At 46.1% G+C, this 12196-nt stretch overlaps 1 protein-coding gene across 2 annotated transcripts in view; it reads left to right on the top strand.

Annotated features, from left to right (window-relative positions):
• INPPL1 (inositol polyphosphate phosphatase like 1) overlaps window positions 1-12196 on the top strand; it is a 1017870-nt gene that overhangs the window by 650228 nt on the left and 355446 nt on the right. For both annotated transcript variants that reach the window (XM_069640289.1, XM_069640290.1), the window contains one exon: window positions 3039-3145. In XM_069640289.1, the coding sequence (XP_069496390.1) occupies window positions 3039-3145 (107 nt within the window). The remainder of the gene's footprint in view (window positions 1-3038; window positions 3146-12196) is intronic.

Genomic DNA, 12196 nt, shown 5'->3' with positions numbered 1-12196 from the left:
TTAATCGTGAAATCAAGACACCACTAGAACAAAAAAGAGAAAGGAAGACATTTGGAACAGGCCATGAAATCCCAGGGTTGATGCTCAAATGCAGAAAGTGGATATACTTCAGGACCAATATACCCTAAGTCTAAGGGTATAGGTAAGGTAAGAGGGGTATAGGTGCTCAGATGCTCAGTGTCATCCTATTTAATTCTTTCATCTTTAAGTTTCCTTCAGCTATAGAAAGACTACCACAATGTTGTGGACCTCTCCATACACATCTGAGGGGGAAATGAGTTGCTCTGTGCTGCTACAGAGCACCAGTTCCAGGAACAACATATGTCCCCTTCTCAAACCATCCATGAGTCTCTCACAAACCTGCAAATGTAGTAATTGTTGTAGTCATTGTTGTAAGTCTCAACAATGTGGAAAAGGCAGTGCTGTGTAGCAGGTGGCACTCTGACCTTGGTAGAGATGTAGCTAGGTAGAGCGCTGTTTTGGGAGGACTTCAGAGTCATAGAGGCAGGGATGCCAGGAGAGGATGTAGACCAGGAACCGCTGGCAAGAGATTCCCAGCTAATCCAGGAGACATCATAGCTCAAGAGTGGAGCAGGAGACGCTCGAGGGGCCACTAGAAAATCTGTAAAATGTCCTGCAAGCATTGACGGTACGCACTGGTTCTCCGGAGGGAGAGGGTGTGCTCTTGCATGCAAACAAAATAGATGCTGGAAAGACAGAAGTACACTGTTTGGGCCTGACTTTGCAATCTGGGGAACGTAGTGCAAGTGTCTGCATGACCTTCTGAAAGAAAGTGGGTTCTAAAACCTTTTTGTTTTGGGAAACCTACTAAAAATATCAACACGCCCAAAAGACATTGTCAGTTTGAGATATCTGCATACCTAGACCTTGCATTCTGGGAAATTGAGTGAATCTACCAAACAATCACCAAGAGACATTCTGATGACACTAATAAAGCAATTCCATTCTAACAAACGAATAATAAAACCTGCAAATAGAAATCTCTAAAGGTTTGTGAGCTTTTTGTCTGCGGTTTGTCACCTTACACCCCGAAATCTACTTATGATTTCCAGTTTAGCCAGGAGATATATCGCTCTACTTTTATTTGTGACTTGGCTGGCTCCACTGCCCATGGAGCGAAAGCTTCACACACACTCTCTCGGTACAGCTTGGGCCATTTGTACATCTTCTATTACACCTTCTATGTGTGAGACAGCAACATGGCACCTTAGCTCGTGTAGTTCTTATCTTCTGCCTACTAGCATCATCAGTGACACCGCAGCTGCACCAATTGATTCAATATCTTCATTAGCTGCTCTGGAACTATAACTGAATAACAAGAACACAGGAACGGCCATCATTGATTTCTGAACTTCACTGCAGATTCAGCCTGGATTGTTTGCCATTTGTAACTGTCGAAAATACCACACCCTGGGGTTTCCATCACTCGGCTCACATTCTAAAAGGCTCCAGAGGGTTGTCATAGTAAGGACCTATCTTTAACACTAGTCCCACACTTGCATTGGGTCTGTAGCTATCCTTGGGTAATTTCAGATCATCAGGACCAGTACCCTGCTCAGCCAGTCATAAGCATGTCTTTTTTTTTCCACTGCTTGTTATGAAAATCTAAGCCCCCATTCAGTTATTAAACGCTTTACAGTCCCCTAGACCTTATCATACACTGGTTATCTGTAGACTCCAGTTGACCTTGAACTTTGAGGTTCACCCTCCCTAAATGTTTAAAGCCTAAAGAACACCCCCATTAAAGACTTGGAACTTTCTAAGCCCTTATTACTTACATCTCCCTGTACCAACTTTCTTACATAATTTGTTTTAAGATATACAATATATTTACATATACCTTCTGTGTGGCGCTTCCTTTCTTCTAAGTAATACTGTATTACCATGTATTCTCTTCTTCACTGCCCCAGTGTAAGAGCTAGCCTTGATCCACTATGTGAATTAAAGGAAACATAAGGCGAGCCCGTTTGCCTAACTGTGGGAAGTAAATAGACCAACTACTCTCACCCTTCACACAGTCTATTCTAGAAAGGACCACATATGGCCCTCTGGCTTGGCAGGCCCCAATTATTATTCCAAAGCTGCTCCCATGGAAACAGGTAAAAAAGCTGCCCTGATTCATCTAGGCAGCTGGAGTGCATCTCCAGTCCATCTCGCAGCTAAACACCATGCGCCTCCAAACAAGCCAAGACCATGCCATCCTTTCTGCAACCTCGATCCACATTCACTCAAGCCAATGTAAAACATTATTTTTCCCTGTTTACATCACCCCATTCCCCATGTCTGTGGAATTGTACCCGCTTTCCGGTCCTCTTATTTTCTCGTCGCTCCTTTTCCTCTGCGGGCTCAGGTCTGGATACCCCTGGCCGGGCCAAAATACACCAACCTCCAGATGGGGTAGGCACATTAAGACTATGACAGAGGTGATTAGGGTCAGTAAATAAGCAAGGTAGCATAACTTGGCTTCAGTAAAGAAGCCACCCGGGTCCCAGTGCCAGCTAGTAACCTTCCGTGGAAGTTCAGCTACAATTCATGGCCACCAAGCAAAGTACTAGGGACGGCATGCAGCCATTCAATTTAAAGCTTGCATTTTTTAAACATGAGGGATTCATGTCATAGTATTATTTTACAAATAACACCAGCACAAGACCAGCAGCTGCCAAGGACATAGCACGCCACATATGTGTTTCACCCTCTTTGGGGATTGCTGATGTGGCATAGTTGCCATCCTTGTGATTGAAATTATAGGGTGTGTTTACCAACCACTATCAATATTATGGAGGGGGTTTAACAAATGCAAACTAACTTTCTAGATTTGGCAAGGTAATGCATCTCCTAAGCATTGGACCAGGGAATTCCCCCAGATGGTGCCTGAGGTCGGTATTGTTTCTGTTTTCATATTGTTCATTTTTATTTTGGGCTATATTGAAAGGAGGCGCTTGGAGGTCGCGTTTCAACAAGGTTCTTTGTTTCCACTAAATCTCAACGTTTACCTTAAAGCTATTCTTCCTCTTCAGTCCGACAGCTGATAAAGTCCCAGCGAGTGCAGGCCAAGCTGGGTATCGTATTTGAGAAGGAGAAAGACAAGTCTCAGCGGAAGGATTTCATCTTCGTCAGCGCTAGGGTAAGAAACAAAAGTGGACAGAAATTCATTGTACACATTTTTATGTTTTCGCTCGGCGTAGTGCATATGATTGGAAAGGTTACCTAGGAAGAAATCAATTTATGGCAAGCAAAGTGCCACCAGCCAGTCAAATGATAGGAAAAGGAATCCTGCTTTTCACACTTTTATTCCATATGATGTAAAGATTTAACAAGGAAATGGAGCATCAGAAAATTGTCGTCTTGGGAAGGGACTGGGTGGGCTGAAAGTGACCCTGCTACAGTCTATCTTGCAACTTCTATAGGGCATTACATTGTCTTGCACAAAGGCCACCTCCTTTCCAGTCCAACCCATTAAATGATTAAGGCTTTATGGCTTTCGGGAATTGGAAGCTCGGCCAGTTTCATGAATTCCCGGGTTTCTGGGCCTCACCCCTCCTCCCCCATCCTGACTTCTAATGTGCATAAGGGACTCTCCTCATGGCTGTCGCAATACAACCTCTGGTGCTCTTCCGGTATTTTTTCCTGATCCACCCTGATTCCTGATCTATCTGGACACTGAGGGTATGTCCCAATATGGTCCCACAGCAGTCTGCAGCCTCAGGCAGAGAATTGCATGGCCAGGCGGGGGGAGAAGCGGGTGTTAGAGATTGTGAGCAGGTCTAACAGGCAAGAGTTCTCCTTACTGGCCTTTGCATGCTCACCGGTGACAATGCTTCTGCTCCATTTATATATTACTAAGGGAAATGCATAATCACTATACATTCATAGTATGACCACTTGCTGCATCTATTCTTTTACAAGTGATCTGCTGCTGTTCGTGACCTAATTAAGTTTGCCATGAGGTGTATTTATATCTCATTTTTAAAGCACTGTGGCACTGTTTGGACTCTAGAAAAACGTATAAACAAACAGGGGAAATGTGGCAGTGGGAGCGAAAGACCGTGGCAACAGTGCTTTTCTAGGTGCTGTACAAAAGGCATGGTATCAACAGTAAGACAGACACAAGTGACCACAGTTCAAGGGTGTTTATTGAACTTAAAAAAGGGTATGATAAACGCCTATGTATTCCTAAATCTACAGAACACAGTCCTAGTGGTGTCTTGTCAAAATAAAAGGGCCTATACCAATACACGTATTGCCAAGCCTTACCTCTAAATACAAATAGTGTGTGAAACAGTGTTGGGAAAAAGAAATAAGTGTTCACAAAATGATATGTCAGGATGTTCAGGCCTTTGGCCCCCATTCACCATGTTTTCAGCACGGGTCAAGGCGGCACACTCAAGCTTAGTACACACTTTGGCTTCTCCAGCACTAGGATTCAGTTCAGAACAAACACCAGGGCCTTCTGCGACAGTCTTTCTCCTTTTAAGTCTTTTATTCGTAGAATCCGATGGTGTGCAAAATATTTAAAGTTTGCTTCTCTTTCAGGCTTACACAATTGAAACGTGATATCCTTCCCCAACCTTCTTAGTTCCAGATTCACTTTTGCTTTACTGTCAGAGACTTTCGAAACTATGTCTTTGTTTTAATCCCTTACAGGACCACTCCAACACTGCTGCATTCTGGTACCTGTACTTCTTAAGATCACTTCCTTTTGATTTACATTCAGTTCTGTTTCAAACGAGCCTTCTTGGGGATTCTATTCACTTTTCCTCTACTTGGCGATTTCCCTGTTTTGGCTTTTAGTTTTGTTTGCTTTTCAGTGATCACATCATTTCCCTTCACTTCAGGGACTTCGCTTTCATTTTAGAGACTTCTGATATTGTGTTCACTTGCACAGGGTTACTTTGTTACTTTGGCTCTTATTGTCTTTCAGGTATCACTTTCTCGGGCGATTCACGTTTCACCCCGGATCCCTTTCAGTCGGCCTCTGATCCTCTTAACACAATGTTCAATTAGTTTCCCTCTCCCGGGCTCGGACCAATTTCAATTCTTCTTAAACTTGCTTTAACCGAAAGCTCTCAGCTGATCTCCCTCCTCTGGGCTCGGACCATTTATTTTGTCATTCACTTTCACCTTCCTTTTTGGGTTCAGGCCACTTGCCCGTTTTACTTGGTGCCTGCCCTCAGGCGCTCTGCTTCCCACCTGCTCGCCAGATTCTCTCACTCTCTATTGATCAGACTTGCTGGGCAGTGTTGCGAGGTCAGCGGCTCCGTCCTTTGGTGTGGGGGATGAGGTCAGGGTTTCACCACCTGCCCCACTACATCCTTGGGATCGGCACTGGTCCCAAGGGAACAAGCAATTGCCCGGACCTCAACAGCAAAGCCCTGGCTGCCTGGATCCAACACGTAGGAGGCACAGCTCCTGTGGCACGCTGCATCTCTTCCTTCTCACTGGGCCAACGTCGTCGCATGCTGTCCTCCTCTGGATTCACCCGACATCTCCCAGCCTCTTGGTTGTTTGGGATTTGAAGAGGGATCCTCCACCGGTCTCAGCCTTGCAGCCTCCATCTTGCTCTCCCAACTGCATCTGACCTTTCCCTCTCAGAAGCCTCCTTTTATACACCTGTGTGAGGTTAATGGGAAGCAGGTGTGTGATCAGGTTTGGTCTGCCTGACCTTGCTTGACTTCATTAAGGGGACAGCCTGCTGTCAGTGTTGTAGTCTGTCTTCTGTTTCTTAGTGGGGTTTTCACAGGGCTTCTAAGCACTACTGAGGAAATTGGGAGAGGCAGTGATGAGTTGAGCTGATCAGGTCACCTTTTTGTGCTCAGGCTCTCGCATGGAAATTTGAAATAGAAATGTGGCATATAGTGTTTGAAAGACATAGTTGCACAAATATAATGGTTAAAATCGACAAATTCTTAAGACAGTTGGGGCGTGGGGGGGAGAGGAGGTATTTGGAGTTTATTCCCTCAGCATTGTATTCAGTACGAGACGGAATATACATGGTAAAAAAACGATCTGTCATACTATGGCATTGGCAAAGGTAAACCTTTCTATATCCACAATGTATTTCAGATTCTGAGAGGTATGCCTTCTCTCCCCTCCGCTTGGTCATCCTGATCCTGGAGGCTCCATTTCCGTTTTAGAGGAGCAGCCGAAGAATAGAGCACTTAACATCAACATTATGGCTGCTACAGTGACCTCTGTAGATGCATTATAATCTCTGGTTTTGAAATTGCTTGGGGCAGCTATTAGGTGTTAATGTAAATAGACTTGTTTTGGGGAATTTGTTCTAAAAATAAAAAAAGTAAAACATTTAGCGATTAATGAGATTTAACATTCATACAGGATATACCATGAATGGAATCATCTTTTTTTTCTCTTTGCAGTTGCATTATTACTCAACAAAATGAGGCTTCATTATTCATTTTACAATAGGGTGCTGTGGGGGTTACCTAGTATGCTCTTTGTCTAGCTTCTCAAGTAACAATTTTTCTGATGTTTGCCAATCTGCTTAGAATCACATGCTGTGCATAGTCCGACATCCAGTGGTAACCGCAGAGTATTGCATCTTGTCTTTCGAGAATCGAAAGGGGACGTCGACATGGGCGTGCCTGTACCACTATCCCTACGTGACTTGTAGTGTACCCAAGATCCCTCAGGCGTCGAGGTCCCTCAGATTGTTTTTTTCCGCCCAGCTGACTAGTCGCCCTCATGCGGAGTTCATAAAGAACAATGCGATTTTCCAACGACCTGTGGTTGATTTATTCTATAGTAATATTTAGTATCACCCCTTCCGTCCCTTGTCTCGATGGCTGTTCAAATTTTCGCCAGCCTATACAGTAGGGAGAGTGGGGTCAGGGTGGACATTTCTCTTTAAACTAAAAATGCCTTTCCCTTTCTTCCCTCTTTCCCAGTTTTTCTTAGTCACTCTGTATTACCTCAGCTATGGAGAGTACTCCATTTAGATTTTGCCCTATTTGTAAGGGCAAATTCCCGTGGAAGGACAAGCACAGACACTGTAACCGGTGCTTACCGCTCGATCATAAAGAGGAAGGGTGTGCGGTCTGTAAGCTCCTTCGACACAAGACTTTAACGGAGCGTAGGGTAAAACGGTGAGTGGCCTACTGTATGTCCAAGGCCGGGACTTCTCCCACTGCCACCGAATGTGACTACCGAACACTCGCGTTCCATATCGTCTGTCCCCGGCCCCGATAAGCACGGCGTAAGCCCTGCTATGGGGATGCTGCACCCTGGCGACAAAGACAGACACGTGCATGACACTAAGCGCATAACCCCTAGCCTTATTTCGACTACGTCGAAAAAGACTTTGGCACCAATGGGTGCACCAGTCTTTCTGGTGATGCCCGCCAAGCGACGAATTCGGCAGCCCGCCCCGCAGCTGCATGCGCGCCTAGCGACTGGGCAATCCAAGTCAAAGGGCGCTATCCCCACAACACATAGCTCTGCCGACACGCATCATGGGAAAGCGTACGGCAATAACAAACATAAGACGCCGAAAGTTACGGCGTGCTGGAAAAAGCTGCCGATAAGGGCAAGGCCTCGGTTCCGCTGAAACAGATGCCCTTACAACCGTCAGATGTACCTAAGTGTCTCCCGACAGGTGAGGACGTTGCGGTCAGCTTGGCAAGGATTGTGGCCACCGATTCTCATAAACGGCAGGCTAGAGACTCTCAGAAAGTCTCCGAAAGACCCAAAGATCCGCTGAGATCTAAGGATAGTGTTCAGAAGTCGAGGTAAGGTCACAAGGATACTCCCCCCTTCGCCGATCCCACCAGAGGTTTTCTCTGAGGGAGAGGAAGGACTTTCTTCGACGCTAAGGCACAGAGCTCTACATTTTTCGACAGAAGAGGGTGCATGGGACAATTTGTTTTGACGGAAGACCATGAGAGAGACACCTTTCCACCCCTAGACTGTCGGTCTGGACTACGGAAAGGTTTAAGGACTGCATGGAGAGGTTGAATAAGTTTGTTTTACGTGCAGAATAACCTACACACAAAGGCCAATGGATGAAAGCCCTGCTAACCCTAGATCTAAATTTCCAAGGCTTTTTGCCCCCTCTTTAGAAGAGGACATACATAATTATGACCTTACTGAAGACATTCTGCCAGTTATGGTAGGGGAGAATCCTTTTTATGACGAGGAGCAACATGAGCCCATTGAAGATGAGCCCATTGAGGATGACCCTATTGAAGGCTGGGGGGTGGAGCCAGATGTGGGTGACCCTCAACCATGGCAGTCCCCAGTGCCACAAGACCCAGACCCAGATATTCTGGCGTTGGACTCTCCTCAAAATACTCCTACAAGGAATCCTTTTATTGATGATCAACTGACATTTAATATAATGCTACGGAAAGCAGCTGATCACTTTAAAATTGCCACTGAAGAGGCAGCACCTGAAGCCAACTTCATTGAGGATATACTCCAAGAGAAGCCGCCAACTAGCCAAGCCATCCCTTTACTCAATTCGATAAAAAAACGCCTGGCTCCGTATTTGCCTACACCAGCTCTTACAAGGGGTGTAAACCCAAGAATTGAAAAACTCTTATCGCCCCTCCCCATCAGACCCTCTATATATTAGAGATCACTCCACCCCAGATACTTTGGTAGTCACTACCACAAGAAAAAGAGCATGGGTCCCTTTATCGGCAGGCGAGGCTCCCCCTGACAAATAAGGGAAAAGACTTTATGCCCTGGGTAAGAGGGTTACCACAGTGGCAGCGTACTCCACGCGCATCGCCAATAACACTACTCTATTTTCTAGTTACGCAGATGCGCAATGGGCTTTAATACAAGAAGGCCTACAAGAGGCTCCAGAACCTCTAGGGACCCGCCTACTTTCCACAGTCTCTGAAGGGAGGCAAGTTAACCAAAGTATTTTAAAGAATACTTTGGATTCCGCTGAGACAGCCCGCTGAACCCTCGCTGAAGGCATTCTCTTCATCAGAAACGCGTGGCTTCGTAATTCAGGATTTAAACCTGAAACACAAGCGTCTCTTATAAACAAACCGGTGGAGGAATCCAACTTGTTTAGGAAGGCAGTCGATGAGGCCTTAGAGACCGCGAAAAAAGAACAGGAAACCCTGAAAAAAGAACAGGAAACCCTAAAGAGCTTGGACCAAATTACTCTGAGACCTGCCACAAGGAGAGTATTTGGAAACAGAAGGTTTTTTCGTGGCCAAAACTTCTCTCACCAGCAATACCCTTCAGGAAACAACTGGAACTCTCCACAGGGAGCCAACACTTACAATAACCCGAACCCCCAAAGGGACAGTGGCGTGGTAAGGTTAGAGGCAGAAACCCGACCCCCAGTGGTTCTCCTGCCTCAGGCTCCAAATGACTCCAAGATTCGGGTCTCCTCCCATGCCTCCCCGGTCGGGGCCGGTTGACATAATTCCTGAAAGCATGGGAGGGAATAACCACGGACCAGTGGGTGCTAAAGACCATAGCCCACGGTATTGTGTAGAGTTCAACCAATCCCCAAAATGCAGACCTCCACGTCAACGAAGACTAACATCAGAACATCTTTGCATACTTCTTCAAGAAGTCGAGATACTGAACAAAAAGGAGCCATAGAGATCGTGCCTCTATCACAGGTAAAGGAGGGTATTTATTCAGTGTACTTCCTTGTACCCAAAAAGGATCGAACTATGCGTCCTGTTCTAGATCTGCGTCCAGCGAACAAGTTTGTAAAACCACAGAAGTTTTGCATGGTTACCCTGCAGGAAGTAATTCCTCTGCTCACACAGGGGGATTACATGGCAACTCTGGATATGAAAGATGCAAACTTTCATATTTCGATGCTGACAGCACACAGAAAGTACCTCAGGTTCATGATAGAAAACCGACATTATCAATTCAAGGTACTACCCTTTGGCATAGCATCAGCACCAAGGGTATTTTCGAAGGTATTGGCAGCAGCAGCACACCTGCGCAGACAATCCATTCCAGTTTAGCCTTACCTCGACGACTGGCTCATAACAGGTGACTCTTACGAAACATGCCTGTCAAAAACCCAAAAGACGATAGATCTTTTATTCAGCCTGGGCTTCTCCATCAACGAGAAGAAATCCAGCTTAGACCCCAGTCAAGTCAAACAAATCCTAGGGGCTCTAATTCGAACAAAGGACGGCCTTGTCTTCCCCTCCAACGAGAGGGTTCAAACATTTCAAATCCCTCACTATGTAGCCAGTCGAGAGGTAACAGTACGGAAGGCTATGCGTCTACTGGGAATGATGGCGTCATGTATCTACTTGGTTCCTCACGTGCGCCTGCGCATGCGCCAAATGCAAGAGTGGCTAAGCAACCAGTGGTTTCAGGCCAACGGACAGTGGGACAATTTAGTAGTGGTCTCGCCGGCCCTAGTTCTCTCACTGCAGTGGTGGTCGATGGAGAACCTCTTGAAAGGGAAATCCTTCAGCACACTCGCAGTGGAAGCCACTCTGACTACGGATGCCTCCCTTACAGGATGCTCCAACAGACAGCCAGCGGAGTGTGGTCCCCAGACATAGCATCCAACCACATAAACCTGCTGGATCTGCTGGCAGTGTTCAAAGCACTGAAGGTGTTCGAAACACAATTACAGAGAAAGACTATACTAATCCTTACAGACAGCACCACAGCCATGTACTATCTGAACAAGCAGGGAGGCGCTCATTCTCCAGGGCTGTACAAACTGTCCCAGAACATTTGGAAGTGGGCTCTCAAATGCAACATGTTCCTGTTGTCACAGCATATTCCATGGGAACTCAATCTTCTGGCAGACATACTCCGCAGAAACTTTCCGTTGCCCAGGGAGTACGAATGGCGATTACACTGAGACATCGTCTCCAACGTTTTCGCACAATGGGGTTTTCCAGAGGTCGATCTGTTTGCGACCCTGGAGAACGCCCAATGCCAAGATTACGCCTCCAGATAGACCCAGAACCAATCCAAGGGGAACAGACTCTGGATAACATGGTCAGGGAAATTTGTCTACGCTTTTCCCGCGACTCCCCTTCTCAACAAGATCGTGCACAAGATGCACCAGGAACCAGTCACGATGATATTGGTGGCCCCCATGTGGGCCCGCCAACCCTGGTTTGCTCACCTGATGGAGATGTCCCTATCGCCTCCAGTCAAACTGCCTTGCCCGTACAACATGTTGTCACAAGACAGAGGAGAGACGCTTCACCCATGCCCGCAGACATTGAATTTAGCGGCCTGGCTCCTGAGGTCATAGAATTTAGCCACCTGCAGCTCCCTCGGAGATGTATGGACATTCTCAGGGAAGCAAGGAAACCTAACACTAGATACTGCTGTTCTAGTAAATGGAAACAGTTTGTCATATGGTGTAACTCAAAGAACATCAACCCTGGTGTAACTCAAAGAACATCAACCCTATCAACTGCTCTCCCACTCACATTGTCCTATACCTAACTCACTTACTTGAGTCAGGCCTAGTCTTCAACTGAATAAAGGTGCACCTAGCGGCACTTTCAGCATATACAACATTATAACAGAAAGTGTCATGGTGGAAGATACCAGTAAGTAAGGCTTTCATGGAAGGGGTAAAAATAATTCACCCTCCCATTTCTAACCCAGCTCCCGGATGGGACCTAAATGTGGTATTAACTAGACTTAAGGGAGCTCCCTTCGAGCCCATGCATAAAGCAAGTCTTTAGAACCTCACCCTCCAGACTGCTTTTTTAATAGCAATCACTTCCATTAGGAGGGTAAGTGAGCTGCAGCCACTATCTATTCTAGATCCCTTCGTAACAGTTCACAAAGACAAGGTGGTTATGCACTCACCCTAGATTTGTGCCTAAATTCATTTCCAAGTTCCATGTGAACCAGTCAATAGAGCTACCAACGTTCTTTCAAAATCCCACAAGCCTGGGGGAAAAAACCCTGCACACGCTGGATGTACGTAGAGCTGTCATGTTCTATATGGAAAGAACTCGTCCACTAAGGAAGACTAATCAGTTTTTCTTGTCAGTGGCCACAGGAAAGGAAGGAGATGCAGTCTCCAAATCCACTATTTCTAGATGGATTGTCAATTGCATTACACTCTGCTACCACCTTGCGAAGAGAGAACTGCCCTTCAAGCCTAGAGCACATTCCACTCAAAGCACTGGGGCATCCATAGCATTCATTGCAAATGTTCCCCTTGAGTTCATTTTCAAAG

Source organism: Ambystoma mexicanum, chromosome 7q (genome assembly GCF_040938575.1).
Source record: "Ambystoma mexicanum isolate Mex_15411 chromosome 7q, UKY_AmexF1_1, whole genome shotgun sequence".
Lineage (NCBI taxonomy): Eukaryota > Metazoa > Chordata > Amphibia > Caudata > Ambystomatidae > Ambystoma > Ambystoma mexicanum.
The sequence above is the reverse complement of the archived record's forward strand: the minus strand, read 5'-3'. Positions and strand labels throughout refer to the sequence as shown.